Source organism: Culicoides brevitarsis, chromosome 1, assembly GCF_036172545.1.
Source record: "Culicoides brevitarsis isolate CSIRO-B50_1 chromosome 1, AGI_CSIRO_Cbre_v1, whole genome shotgun sequence".
In the NCBI taxonomy this organism is placed as follows: domain Eukaryota; kingdom Metazoa; phylum Arthropoda; class Insecta; order Diptera; family Ceratopogonidae; genus Culicoides; species Culicoides brevitarsis.
In genome coordinates this window covers 19,306,425-19,320,815 of record NC_087085.1, presented here as the reverse complement: position 1 = coordinate 19,320,815, position 14,391 = coordinate 19,306,425, and the positions used below count along the sequence as shown (strand labels likewise).

Genomic DNA, 14,391 nt, shown 5'->3' with positions numbered 1-14,391 from the left:
TAAAATTTTAATTTATTATTTCTCTTTTAAAATAAACACGAATTTACGATGCAAATTGCAGCAGCAAAACAATGAAATGTTTGCACTCTAAATCCTTATTTCTATATATTTTCATTATTATTTGTGCTGTGTGCATTCGTTTTGGGGTATCCCATTGTTTTCCCATGAGATGATTTATGACAAGTGTAATGGTGGTTTTGTTTGTTACAGTTTTGCACATGGAGTAGAGATAAATGTAGCAGAATTGTGCAGTTTCCATTTTATAACCCATTTATTTATTTTCCCTGTTGTTATCAAGCAATTTTATACTCATTTAATTTACTTCTTCCGATTAGAAAAGGAAGTCGCGTGATGGAAGACGCAATGAAGATAAATTAGTAAATTGCATCTTCATTACTACTATCAGGAGATGTTTGTTGAAATTTCGACCAGAGGCGTGGTAGCCATTAAAATCTGAAGATCTCAAAAATGGCGCCAAAATAGTGTTGTCAAAAAAGTATAAATTCATGTATTGACCACTAGAGGGCGCATGTAAAATTTTTAAAATTCAGATTTTTGAAATTCAAGATGAACTTAATTTTACAAGTAAAAATGGGAAAATTTTTGTATTTAATTTTTTTTAAAATAAATTAATTATTTGAGGTTAGAATACTGATAATTCAAAATAAAATTTTTAAAAGTTTTTACTTCAATGTTTAAAACTAAATTTTAATTAATTTCTGTTCCTTTAATATTTACTTTCCATAAAATTCTATCAACATGCTTATACCAAAAGCTCGTTAATTATTCATTTTAATTTGATTTATTACACAAATGTTGATCGGGCATGGGGATTTACCGGTAACACACTAATCATATTCAATTAACTCCAGTGCCATGCATCTCTCTTGACTAAATGCACTCAATGCATAAATAATAACTAAAATTGATGATTGGCAAATAATGTAGCAGCATTCATTACTTGACACAGTTGCAGTATTCGGTTCAATTTTACACAAAAATTGGATTACTGTAATACGCTTCCAGACATTTCGTTTGATTGTTTGAAACTAACAAAGGATTTAATCTAAGTTTCAAAAGTGCCACAGATAAAGATAAACACGAAGTGATGAAAAAACGATACGATCTTAATGAATTTTTCGCCTTTTTTTTGCGTGAACAAACAAACAAACAACGAGAAAAAGAACCAATTCCATCTTGGTTGTTACATCTCGTGAAGCAAAGTGTTGAAGGTAATGAGATAATGTAAATTTATAAGAACGAAATTGGCTTTTTTTGTGTCGTCGTTCCGTTATAATTGAAAGAAGTGCTGCGATGAAGATGATTTTCTTTGTAGTTTCCTGCATGCAGTTGAAAGAAAAAGAGAGAAAGAGATAAAAAAGGTTTTTTTCTAATTCAAAATTAAATCAGATTATTTACGCTACTTTACAAACAAACATTTTAAGTCGCAGGTAAGGAACACATTTTTTGATCATATTGTCATCAAATGCAATAGATACCCTGTGGAAGAAAAATGGGTTAAGTTTACCTCTAAGGAGATTGTATTAACCTTTTAGTGAATTTTCTAACCTCTAAATAAATTAGTTGTACTTTTTAAAAAGAATCAAAATGGTTAATAAAGAGGATAATTTAACATGTTTTAAAATTGGTCGTCCGTAGATCAAAAAAAAAAAAATAGTCCTACAAGTTGTAGGCCTTCAAGAGAAAGAGTAGGATTTTTGGACTCATATTTTTGTTTTCCTTAAATCCAAATTCATGCAATACTTTTTCGCGAGCATCGCTTTTTTATTATTAATTTTTTAAAAATCTAATTAAAGCAGTATCTTTATTTCGGCTTATCTTAAAAACTACTTTCGAAAGTATTTCGTAAAGTTTAACTTACTCTTCGGATTCTAAATGCTGCATTTCCGTTGACAGCTACTGAGTGTTTTGCATAACAATGACTTGTCGCAGGTCCTGGACCTACTCCTACAATGCTTTTTCTAGTTGAGAAATTCGATCTTGTTCTATTCCGAGGTCTACTTGCTCTGCAGCTGCCAAATGAAAGTATGGTCGTATCCATGAAAATACTTGAACACCCGCATCCATTGTTCTTTTAAGCAACACACTGTAGAGGCCCTGAATTTCAGAGAATAAATTACTGCCAATTCAAATTTCGATGCATCTTACTGTCGGAGGTTCGGCCAGCCAAAGTTCGTGTTGTATTTGCATCCAGGAAGGAAGAGTAAATGTGGTGCATGTTTCTAACTGTTTCCTTTCTTTTCTTATACAGATGTGAAAACAGTAACGTTGACCTCCTAAGTTAGGGTAATTTCTTTTTTGATCTACGGATGACAGATCCTAAGAGAGGTCATATTAACCTCTAAAGGGCTCAGATTGATTCATTTTAAAAATAAATTACTTCCATAAAAAGGGTAAATTCTACCGGATATTTACTACAGGGCACATAGAAAGTGCTTTAGTTCTTGGCAGATTTTTTTTCGTCTTCAATGTTTACACTCACTTAAATATCCCCTTTTTGTATCTCTTTTTCATTAAAAGACGTCCTTAAGACTTTTTTTTTGCACAGTTTGCAAAATATTTGAAGAAGAAATTTAAAAAGGGTTCTCATCTCTACCGGATTTACTCGTCTTTATATTGTGTGCACAGACAGAGATTTCGTTCGCACTCAAGATTGTGGTTCATTTTTTTATTGTTATATTATTAGATTATGATACGCTCGTGAAATCCATTCAAATATGAATTTTCAAGTGGAGGATCGTTTAAATGACAGGAAGAGATCCCTCGGCTTTGGCGATGATAGGCAGTTGGGTAAGTGCGATTGTTATTTCTATACCGCAGATTGCTAGACGGATTTCTGGGAAATTTGTTTCGGATTTGGGATTGTTTTTTGTGTGTTAAGGAGATGCCATTTTTTATAAAATTAGACGTCGATGTGAGAAGATCCTCTTGAGTATTGGGTCACGTTTAAGTGCGTGCAACGACCACAATATTAATCAATGGCCGTCGTATTGGACATGATAATAAATGTGGCATCATTACCATAACCTGTTACAAAACGGCAAAAGCTCGTCGACGTCGTCTTTGTCGAAGAACAAGGCAACATTTTTTGGCATGTTAGATTATCATCACAACATGAAATTCCTTGCACGCGTGCAAAATGAAGGGTCAGCACATCCCTCTGAATGGTCGGAAGAAATTGTACATATCAATTACGAGCATATGTTTAAACATGAAAATTTTGTATCGTTTTATTTTCGTGTGCGTATGTGTGTGTGTGTGCGATGCCTCAATGAATATTCCAAACACACATTCACAATCATCATCGTAGCAGAATTTTATCCGAAATACAAATATCATAGATGTTTTACATCAATAAATAATGTTCCCACTGCTATATGAACTTTACGACTAGAGCAAATAAAAAGCTTACTTTGATAAATGATGTAAAAGCAAGTTACTTTTCTCTCGCACTCTCAATGTTGTTGCAATGACGTGATTCTTTGTTCGGGAAATTCTTTTGATACTTTTTTTTTGCATGAACGATACGAAAAAGAAAGAAGAAGTGATGTGAAGACATTTAACATCGTTCGCATAAAAAGAGGAAAAAAAGGTAGAAAACTCGTAAATGATTGTGTTAAAGGACTATAACACCTTTCGCTTGACTACTAATGAGCAACGACCTGAAAAACGACTTGAGGAGGTGGAAATATCAATTATTATTGGTAAGTATTCTATTGATACATTTTTCTTTTTTTATTTCAGATTTTAGCGGGCCCGTAGATGTGGTCAGGAGTCAGCTTAGTACAGTGGTTAGCATATCTGACTGATGAGCGTAAGGTCGTTGGTTCGAGACTCGAAATCATGAAAAACTTTTCTGACTCCAATGGAGCTTTAAATTTACTGAGATATTTTAGAAATCTTTTGGGGTCCTCTGGGTGAGCTGAGTGAATTTTGAGGGCACCTGCTTGGGATGACAGGTAAAAAGCTAAGACCTATTTCCCGGCATATGAAGTACAATAGGATTCTTTAGAGACCACGGTGCGAGCCATACTAGACCTCTAAGGGGTCTAGTAAGCCCTATGACCTAGATGTCGTTCTACTAAAGATTTTTTTTCACAACGAAGAAGCATTAATTGTTGGAGCTGAATTCTAAGAAGACTTTTAGCATCAGTTGATCAGGCTTCCATGACATATAGAAATGTATGGGCAGCTTAACCACGGCTTAACGACTCCTCTCATGCCAGTTATATCTCTCTCTCTTCACCAAATCTGATCCAAAATCCATCCACATCATATTTAATTCCACCTTTAACATCATCAGCATCATCATCTTTACTAATTTTGACATCATCTTTAATCAAAGGAGCCTGAATTAGCAACCATAGACTGAGAAGACCTTCCTTCTGAATTATCCTTGACTGATTTTCAAAAAATTTCCTAAATAATTTTCTTTCGGCACAATGGAAGACCGTCGAAAATTTCAGTGACTCACTTCTAACTAAGCATGTACAAAACGAAGTTAATGAACCCACGTGACTTGATAGATGTTTTAATTTCGGCTGAAATCGTTTTTATTTGTTATTACGTTGTTGCCTTGTCCAATAAAGGCAAGAGGCTCGTGTGACCAGACATCGTTACGGGATTGACAATTTTTGCAAACAACGACATTTGTTCATGTAACAAAATAATTTTATTCTTGTTTCGCAATACAGAAAAACCTAGTTCCACACTATTGCGAAAAACTTATTTGTGTCTGGCGTGCAAATTAATATACAAAAAGCACGAGCAACAGCATAAAAAACCGTCACACAAGCATATTTCACTCACTTATTACGTTGCCACCGCCGCGCGTTTTAGAATATGTAACAAATGTCCACAATTTAGATCCTGACACCATAAATTATTTACTCCAACTATTACAACGAAACACATGCAAAACGCGATGTGTTATAATATTTGTTTAAAAACCGTTTTTTTTTTTGGATTAGAATGTTAGGTACTCGATGTGAATGTCAATGTGGCGGGTGGGCAACACACAAGTTCGTTGTTTGTGCGGTTAAGTTGGAAATAATTTTCCGGTTGTTACTCGAGTGTAACTTTTGCTAATAAATGTCAAAAGTAAACACGGGGTATGGGTTTTTCGGAAGGTAAATAACTTTTTTTTATCGCATAAATGTGATTAATGCGGTAATTTCACTGATTTTTACACATATGTGACAAAAAAAAAACACATTTCAATAAAAAAGCATTAAAATAATAACTTTTCAAATGTGTTTCGCACAAGTGTCGGAAATAAAAGCTTTATCTTTTTTTTTTGCTTTTGATATGCATAAATGTTTATATTATATTTTAAGTTCACAGAAATATAAGCTAGAATCATGAGATATGTGTTAAAACTTCATATGAGAGGTTATTTATCAAAAGTTTTCTGGGAAAATTTCCATAGAATAATATTTTTTTTTGTAAAGTTTTTGACATATTTTACCCTTCTGGAAATTCTCAATTTCTCTCTTTGAGTGCTAGCTGCGGGCTCCGTTTCTCAGAAGGACCTTTCATAATATCTGTAACAAAAAGCATACCATAAATGCATGGAACAGAATATTTATGTTATTTATTCAGAAAATAATAATAAAAATATAGACAAATTTTACATACGCATTCACATCAAAAATTGTGAATAGAATTGAAAAAGCAAACAATATCTGTGTAATAATAAATATGTTGAGGCATAGAAGCAACAATACATGAATAGAAGGTTGCAAAGTAGATTATTTAAATTTGTCTTCTATTGACTTCCATGACACTCGGATGAAGTTTAACATATTTTTCCTGTGCCACATCCTTTCATAACGGATATTTATGTTTTGTGATATGCAAACTTTTATTGCACAAAAAAAATTAAGGAAAAAAAATCAAAAACTCGTTTAATCCGTAAGATCGTAACTGATTTTAATATTTCATCACTTTTTAATGATATCCTTTAGCACAAAATAACAGAGTTATTTTCGGAAAATTATCATAAAAATATCACTACACTCAATACACCGCACGAAAAATAACAAAACGTTGTACATTGAACTTGATTTTCCCATCATGAAGATGTTAACAACAACCCTCAACCATGAAAATCAAATAAAACAAAGATATTTCAAGTTCATGTATAATTTATATATTTGTTGGAGAAATTCAATGAATTTTTTTCCGTTGTTTTTTCCGAATAAAACAAAATATGAGAATATAATGTAAGCAAGTAAGAGAAGAAGGAGAGAACCTTGAATTATTATTTTGCTTCTTACTGTTGATTTCAACATGTATGTAAGTGTGTGGGGGTGCTTGGCATAAAGAGCTAAGAAGATCACCAGTTGTATTAAAATAATGAGATTGTATTTATTTAAATGACAAAAAAGATAATCACATTCATATGGAAATTCTTTCAATGGGATTTTTTTTATGAATTTTACTTGTTTTCGTTTTTTCTGTTGCTTGGTAAAAATCTGAAAAGAAAGGCTTTTAAGCCTTATTATAGGAAAAATTTTACATTTTTACCACATTTGAAATTTTATTTTCGTTTCTTAAGAAAATTTTCTAATATTAAAAAAATATTTTTTTTTAATTTAAAGAACTTTGTTTAACAAAATTAAGTAAATTTTATTTTTTTTTTAATTTTAAAAAAAAAATTTGTAAATTTCATATTTTTTTTTTCAATTTTTGCCGTTGACCTAAGGGCTCCAAAAAAAAATTTTTTGAACTTTTTTTTCCATTTCAAAAGTCAGAAATCCAATTGAAAATTTCATCATTTTGTCTTTTTCATATTTTCTCAAGAAATTTCTAAAAATATTCTAAAATTTTCAAAAAATTTTGTATTGAAAAAAAAACATGAATTTTTTTTTATGAAAATTAAAAAAAAAAATTACAAAATAAAATTATAAAATATAGAAAAAATAAAATATTTTTAAAAAAAAATAAATTATTTTTAAAATCATTATAATGATCATTATGATGAATGATGAAATTTTCATTTTTTTTTGACTTTTGAATAGAAAATAAAAAAAAATTACTTAAAATATTTTTTTAAAAGATTTTAAAATTTAAAAAATTTTGTTAAAAAAAAAACATAATTTTTTAATTTAAAAAAAAAATATAAAAAAGGCAAAATATTTCTAAATCCTTCAGTCTTTGTTTTCTCCTTGAGTCTAGCGAAAATTTTCATTTCTCAATTTCTAACACAATTTTATCAAACTTTGTCACGAGTCTCATACAATAGCTTTGCATATTTTACGCCGTCATTCTCATTGAAAACTACACCATCCACTTGAGCAAATGTGGCACTACTTGAAACAACATATCGCCAACTCTCCTGGGCATAAATGCGCGCCATACAATGGCATAATCAGCAACAATCCACTCTCCATCATTAATTGAAAAACAATTAATTTACTTTCAAAATAATAATTATTTCGACGTGTCGTTGGCGGTGGTGTCGCGCTCTCTCTATAATTACGCGGTGCTATTGATCGACAAAAATATTGTATATTCATCGCGCGCGTTTTTCAAAAAATAAAACGACATAATCATCATCGGTAGCGCACGTCAGACGAGGAAGGCTTTGAAAAGCTACAAATAATGACAGTAATTTCGAGTTGCGAGGAGACAGGTGCGTCAGCATGTCTATTCCAAAATTGATTGATATTCGAAACGTAGACTGTGCTCCATGAGAACATTTTCATAATCTATTCAATTTTCTACACAACACTTGTCGTTGCTTTCTCTCGAACAAACACAAACACACAATAAAATGAGAAACATGCTAAATTAAATTTGAATATGTTTGTGAGTGTGCATTTTGTGAATTATAATAAAAAGAAAATGTTTCACAGGCAAATATAATAAAAAAAAAATTGTCATCATCATCATCAACGAATGAGTCGAGTACGAACAAATATTCACTCACTTCTTTCTTCTTGTGCCGAACAAGTAGTCTAGATGATTGTCATGCTTTTTGTGGAGCGGATCCGTTGTGTGCGAGAACAACATTAGCACCGTAAGTGGATGTGAGCAATTGAATGCATTAAAAATTTGTCGTCTAGAGAGACACACACGAGGAGGACGTGGAGGAAGAGAAGTGCAATCATTATCATTATTATAAAATAATCCGGAAGTGCAATTGAATTATACGAAAACATGAGCGGAGTTGGAGGCGGATTTACATTTTTGGAACATTTTTTGCTTGATTTGGATTAATTGGAAAATTAAATTATTTTGAAGCAACTTTTCTCGCGCGGAGTCTTCAGCTTTTTCAAGAAAATTTTTCTAAATTTTAACTTTTTTTGAGAAAATTAAAAAAGTGAAAATTTGGATTAATTTTTCATAAAAATATAATTTTTAAAAAATAATTTTTCATCCTCCAAAACTTCTTTGAAAACTTTTCCAAATTTTAGGTATATCTTTAGAAAAATATATTTTTTTAACATTAAAAATTTTTAGAATTAACTTATTTTTTTTTAAATTATTAAAATAATTTTAAAATAAATTTATAAAAAAAAATTAAATTATTTTTTTTTTGTAAATAAAAATTTTGAAAAAATCTTATAAAAAATTTTAAAAGTCCATTTAAAAATTTTCTTGCTTGGTTTGGATTAATTAGATTAGATTTTAAGCTTGAAATGTTCTAAAAATTTCATTAAAAAAATACTTACCTATTTTTGGGGCCCTTTGGTAGATCCACAACTGATCGTAACGTGTATGGATGTAGCTTTGCAGCAAAAAAAAATGTTTCATCCTAATCCAAATCCAGAATATCATTTCATTTTCTCCTATTTCCTCCACTATTTATACAAAAATATTTGCCATATTATTATTGTGTTCGCTCAGAAAGACTCCGACATTCTAATGAAAATGAATAAAACATACTGGCACAAGTGCAACAACAACAACAACTGTTTGTCTGTCTTTTTATGTTTTTGTTGGGGATGGTGGCGCGTTAATGCAAAATTGCTGCAAACATTCTTACACTCTTTATATGCCGACGACGACGATGAGGATGATGAAGAGTGTCGCTGCTGCAACAATGAAAACGAAACAAATTTTAATATGTTTATGTTGCATTCAAAGCACATACGAGATAACTCCTCAAGACTTGAAAGTAGTAGATTTAAAAATTGCTGCCAGAAATGACATAAGGATTATTAAGTCACACATGTGTTCACAAAAATTTTACCTTTTTTCAAAAAAAAAAATAAAAAAATAAAATAATAAAAAATAAATTAATAAAAAATAAAATAAAATAAAATAAAAAAATACTTTCTATTCAACAACAAAATCTTCTTTAAAATTAAAAATTAATTTCTAATTTTTTAGTATTGATATAAAAATTATTGAAATATTTTTTTTTTTTGTTTTTTAATTTAAATAAAATTTTTATCAATAAAAAAAATAAAAATTTAGATAATATTAGTATTGAAAATTTATTGAAAAAAATATATAAAAAAAATTGTTGTTATACAACGTCCAATCGCATTTTCTTTGATATCAAAGAACAAATAAAAATAAAGAGAGCAAAAATAGCATCGAGAGAGAGAATCAACAATTCCCGTACGTCAAACACAAAACATTCCGTATGTGGGAAAAATTTTGTAAACAAACCGGCACATATTCGACTGTTATATCATCGCATCGAACGAACGTTATATAAAAGGAATTTCATTCTCTCTTCCACTCTCGTACGTTCTGATACGAATTTTACACCGAAATTTTTGCTCTCTCGGTGCAGGGCAGAACATATCTTCCGTACGTTCATTCGTCTGTTCGTTCCGTGATATTTCCCTTTCTTTTCGCTACATTCTGGAATTTCGACTCTGTTTACAATCAGTTGTTCGATTGATATTCATATGTGAGCACGTTCGATTGGTCCGATAAAAAAATTGATTGAAACGGTCAAGTCAACTGTCCGTTTTCCAAAAAAAAAAGTTGATTAAAAAATCATTATTGCAAAAAAAAAAATTAATAAACGAAAAATATTATTGAAAAAAAAATTGTTTAATTTTTAAGCAATATTTTTTTTTGTAAAGAAAAAAATTAACGGTACAGAAGTGAATATTAAAAAATAGAAAAAAAATATATTAAAAAAAATATTTAATAAAAAAAAGGAAAATTAAATGACAAAAATTCAAAATTAATTTAAAAAAAATTAATAAATAATTTTTATTGAGAAAATTAATTTTAAAAAATATTTCAAGTGAATCCATTTTTGACAATATTAACTTTTCGCGCAAAAAAGTATTTTAAAAAACCACTATCAAATTAATTTCTAGAATAGAATCATATAAAAAAATTCTAAAAGTATTAAAAGAAATTTTCGTGAATTTTTAAAATTTTCATAAAAAAAAATTGTGGTCCTGGTTTTCAACGAAAAACGAGCAGCAATTGAAGCACAATGTACGGGACCATAAATAAAACAGCGAGAATGCATACGAACAGGATTATAATTTATTTAATGTTGAGCCTGACATTAATCATAAAAGGTAAGAACAATAGAGAGAATTTTGTAAAAAGAGAGAGATTTGGATGAAAAAATTTTGTTGTCTGACCCTTTTTATCCCTTATCACTGACTGAATGAACTGAAATTCAGCAAAAAAATAAATTTTCGTCCATTTAAAAAAAAAGTTGAAAAAAGAAAACGTTTAAAGATAGGCACCAAAAATTAACCACTTTTTCGGATTATTTGGGTGAAGTCACAGGAGAATTATTTATTTATCAAAAAAATACAAAAAAAAGGAAGAAAAACTCGGTCAGTGCAAGATCAGAGACACAAAAGAAATAAATAAGCAAATAAAATGTAGAAGTGAGTAACTAACTACTTTTTAAAGAGTTTCATAATTTTTCACTTCAAATCCCCACAGATATCTGGCACTATAATAAATATTATTTAATGTTTTTAAAATTAATCCGTTTTGTATACGAAATTTATGCAAAATAATGTTTTTTAATTCATGTACATCTCTCATTCTCTCTCCAGTAAGCAGTACTTGGTTTTATTTTCTGGAGCAAAAGTTTTTTGTTCGGTTAAGCTTTTAATGTGGTTTAAATAAACTTTGGAACAATAATAAATTTTACCGTTGATGAGACTGCTTGAGCTACTGTCTGCCATTAAAAACTGGCACAGGATAAAACTAAATAAATTAAACGAGATTCTTCGTTTTTTGTGCCTCGCGTTTTTGTGAGACGATTTTTTTTTTTTCGTATTATATGCCAACAACATTTTTGCTCTTTTTTTTTGAAAATGATGATGATGATATTTCTTACGTTTAATTAAACAGTTTTTTTTTTGTAAAAAAAAGAAAATTTTTTTAAAGCACGAAAAAAACGGAGGTTAATTCACGTGAAAATGGATAAAAAAAAGAAAACGAAAAAGGGTTGTCATAAATATTTTTACTGTCATATTTTCCTGGGAGACTTTAAATACGAAAAACACACAAAAAAGTGAGACCAGAGAAGAAAAAAATGTTATGAAAGCAAACAATTTTCATGATAAAGAAGTGAAATTGCCTTGACCTTTTTTTTTGTGTTTGGCAAAATGTTAAAAAGTTTCAAGATGAAAAGTATTGTCGGTGTCATGAAACTTTGCGTAAATTCCGAACGAATTAAAAGAGAGCATTGTCATGCACTGTGGATCGTCGGATGATGTCGGTGTGAATTCCATCCAAACAATGATCTGATTCATTTTTCATAAATATACCAATCAACAAATAATAAACAACTTTTTACTTTAATCTTCTTATTCGCATGGAAATTGTAACAAAATTTAGCTCATCATCGTCGTTCTATGAATCGTCTTTTTTTCTTCATCTTCAACAACAACAACAACAAATAAATAAATATTCTGATCTGAATATATTATTACCACGTTATGTCTATCATCACGTTTGAATTAAAAGCAAACGAAACGACATGATCTGATCATGTAAATGTGGCGAAGACGAAGAAAAAAACGAAAAAACAACAAAGAAGAATTGTATGTGAATCTCATGGCATATCAATAAACGCGAGGCGAGTGATGATGATGACTTGTAAATGATTAATGAATTCGATTAGATGGAATTATATTTCTCTTTAAAAAAAAAGAAGTGAACAGACACTTGTGTTGCAGATTAAAATTATACTTTTATTTATAAGTACATGGTCTTTTTAATTCACCTAGTTCCCCGTCATCGTTATCGTCGGTCTTGAAATGTCTTGCGATTTTGCCGCGTTTGAGCATTGCAACAGGTTCATGATTTGTGCATCTTTAGAATAATAATATTATTTTATTTAAATTCAGCGGAAAGGTTTCAAGTGAAAAATGATAAAGGCGGATTTTTAGTGATTCATCATGAATTACAATTAAATATTTTTAATTTTATTATTACTTATGATTAAGAGATTTAAAATTTTTATATTGAGAATTGAAATATTTTTCAGTAAATTTAAATTAAATTTTGTAAATTAATTTCGATTAAAAGAAAAAAGTTTTGTTGTTTTTATTTTTTAAATTTTTTGTAAAAAAAATAGAAAAAATTAAAAGTTTTAATTAAAAAAAAATATACGAAAAAAACATAATTTTTTATTTAATTTATAGAAAAATTATAAGAATTATTTGTTTGAAAATTTAATATAATTTTTCACTCGATTTTTTAAAAAATATTATTTTTTAAAAATCAAAAGGATTAAAGTTTTATATATTTTTATTTAAATTAAAAACTTTATTTTAAAAAAATGAATTATTTAAAAAAAAAATTATTTAATAAAAACATAATTTTTTTCATAAAAATTTAAAATAAATCATTAAAATTTGATAAAAATGCAACTCGAATAAAAAATATTTAATTAAAATTCAATAAATTAAAATTAAGAAATAAAGTTAATAATTAAAGTTAAAATAATTAAATAATATTGGTAAAAAATTAATTGAAATAAATTAAATTAAAAAAGGAAACGAAAACCTTAAGCAACTTTTAAAATTATTCATTAAAAATTAACGGACTTAATACTCAAGGAAACGCACTTTTAATTTTCCTTAAAATTTTTAAACGTGTAAAATTATAGCGTGACAGTGAACAAAACTACAAAAATATTGATTCCAGCACGTCGCTCGTCACTGAGTCGTTGTTCAGCTATGTAAATAAACATTGACCTTTTTTCATTCCAACTCTTGAAGCAAAGCTTTAAATTATTTCGTTTTATTGATTTTGTGTTTAAAAAAATTATTCCAAATCCATAAAACACCTTATTAAAAATTTATGAAAGAAAAGTTTAACTTTTGAAAAACTTTCTTTAAAAATATTTTTTTTTCTTCCATTCGTTCCCTTTCGCTCCATTCAAAAACTCAAAAAAGTAATTTACGCACTTAGAAGCATTTTAATTAACTTCCTACTGTGCGATGAGACGGTAAAGTTTAAAGTGGTGATATGGAGAATGGAGAAGACGAAGAAGAAGTCTCACACCTGATATCAATCTATCTGACCTTACTTATAATTATATTTCGTGCTTCGAGAGACATTTATTCAAATTTTCTGTAATGCAGTAAAAATAGACATAAAAGCAATAAAATTTAATTTAGGACGCATTATTGGAGAATATTCTACTTGAAAAAGCAATTTTATATTAAAAATAGAAAAAAACTTGAAAGTGACGCCTTTCTGGTCTCATCTTCATCACTTTAGTTTTTTTTATTTAATTTTCAGAATATTGCAGAAAAAAGAACTTGATTACAAAAAAAGTGTATCCAATTTTTGCTTGACTAAGCACAAACCCAATAATGACTCAACATTATTAATTTTCCCATAACCGTATTTTTTTTTGTAATTTATTCAGGCACTAACAAAATATCAGCTCAGCATAGCTGGAAGAAAAATTGCTAAAATTCTCTGCAAATATAAATAAGGAAAAATGTATTTCAATGTCACTTCCCTTTTATGTTGCCTTCTTGTATGTGGCTTCGGCGGCACAACGGCAAAATATACATAAATATTGAATAAATATAAATTTTAAATCGATAAATTGCGAATGTAATATTTTACAGCAGTAGAAAATTTGTCTATATTACTCCCCGTTCCCGACTTTGAGTGTAAGACAAAGTGCGCTAGAATAAAATCGAACATGAGTAATAATCGTAAATTGAAGCGAAAAATAAAAAGAAGAAAGAAAAATATTTTTGTCCCATTTTAACATCGATTTTTTTCCTTCTTTATTATCATATTAAATTTTATTCTTATGATTTTTGAATGTTTTTTTTTTCTGAATTTACTTCCTTCGCTTGTTATGGCAACGCTCAATATTCTTCCGTCGATGGATAATCCAGTTGAGTTGGTTGCCTTCCAAATCGATTACGTATTATGAACTTGGATTTTTGC

General features: G+C 29.0%; 1 protein-coding gene across 1 annotated transcript in view; it reads left to right on the top strand.

Moving 5' to 3' along the window:
- Positions 1 to 10,330: 10,330 nt before the first annotated feature.
- Positions 10,331 to 14,391, top strand: part of LOC134838222 (lachesin-like) — an 80,314-nt gene continuing 76,253 nt past the window's right edge. The window contains exon 1 of the mRNA XM_063853702.1: positions 10,331 to 10,523. Coding sequence (XP_063709772.1) covers positions 10,436 to 10,523 — 88 coding nt within the window. The 5' untranslated portion in view covers positions 10,331 to 10,435. The remainder of the gene's footprint in view (positions 10,524 to 14,391) is intronic.